At 56.2% G+C, this 1,020-nt stretch overlaps 1 protein-coding gene across 1 annotated transcript in view; it reads right to left on the bottom strand.

Annotated features, from left to right (window-relative positions):
- LOC105539295 (V-set and transmembrane domain-containing protein 1-like) overlaps nucleotides 1–619 on the bottom strand; it is a 22,105-nt gene extending 21,486 nt beyond the window's left edge. Inside the window, exon 1 of the mRNA XM_011979509.1 lies at nucleotides 410–619. Coding sequence (XP_011834899.1) covers nucleotides 410–443 — 34 coding nt within the window. The 5' untranslated portion in view covers nucleotides 444–619. The remainder of the gene's footprint in view (nucleotides 1–409) is intronic.
- Nucleotides 620–1,020: the final 401 nt, after the last annotated feature.

Raw genomic sequence — 1,020 nt, 5'->3', positions numbered from 1 at the left:
GGAGGGAAGGAGGGAGGGAGGGAGGGAGGGAGGGAAGGAAGGAAGGAAGGAAGGAAAGGAAATTGTCTTTTTGCCCACAGCCTTGCACCCTGTAGATCCTTAAGCCCAGCCCTCCTCTATTCCGACGGAGGATGCATGGCAATACTGCGGTATTTAGCGGGTGCAGACTCGGAGACCCCAGCGGAGTAAGCAGAGGCCTCCCCGTGTCTCTGCAGCGCGGCCTCCTGGTTGCTTGCATGTGGGCGGCAGAACTCATGCAGGGGACGCCCCCAGCCCAGACCCACCCACCGCAGGTGTGCAACGCGTGGAAGTCGTTACTTCCACACACCGCGTCTCCACCCGGACTTCCACTCCCCTATGAGTTTTTCGCACCAGCCCAAGCCCATTAGTCCTGGTCCTGGAGACTCACCGAGGCAAAGCAGGGAGAGGAATTCTGTGGTCATAGCGTCCCTTCTGCCAGAACCAAGGCCCCGCCTTCGGTTTTACCACTTCAAAGGCGGAGCGGGACTGGGGCGGCCGCAGCTCTCTGGCTGCCCGGTTCCTCCCCAGGATGTGCAGATGGAGGAGGTTTTGCCCTGACGCTCTGGTTCTCTGCCCCACTCTTGCAGTTTCCTTCTCAAACCGACTCAGGAAACAAGAAGCCGTCGATGACAACTTCTTCCTCATGAATCCTGTGTGTGGCCCCACCCGCCTGAGCTCTGTCCTACCTTCTCTGAAGTTCTGCCAAGACTTCTGCAAATGTAATGTTTTATTTTAAAGCATTAATACCTATGGCTTCCTGTGTACCCACTAGCCAGCTCCCCACAAGGTTAATCTCTTTCTCTCTCTCTCTTTTTTTTTTTTTTTTTTGAGACAGAGTCTCGCTCTGTCGCCCAGGCTGGAGTGCAGTGGCGCGATCTCGGCTCACTGCAACCTCCACCTCCCAGGTTCACGCCATTCTCCTGCCTCAGCCTCCCAAGTAGCTGGGACTACAGGCGCCCGCCACTCGGCTAATTTTTTTGTATTTTTAGTAGAGAGGGG

Source organism: Mandrillus leucophaeus, unplaced genomic scaffold (assembly GCF_000951045.1).
Source record: "Mandrillus leucophaeus isolate KB7577 unplaced genomic scaffold, Mleu.le_1.0 Scaffold104, whole genome shotgun sequence".
NCBI lineage: Eukaryota > Metazoa > Chordata > Mammalia > Primates > Cercopithecidae > Mandrillus > Mandrillus leucophaeus.
Note: the sequence above shows the minus strand (reverse complement) of the source record. Positions and strands in the feature narration are given on the sequence as shown.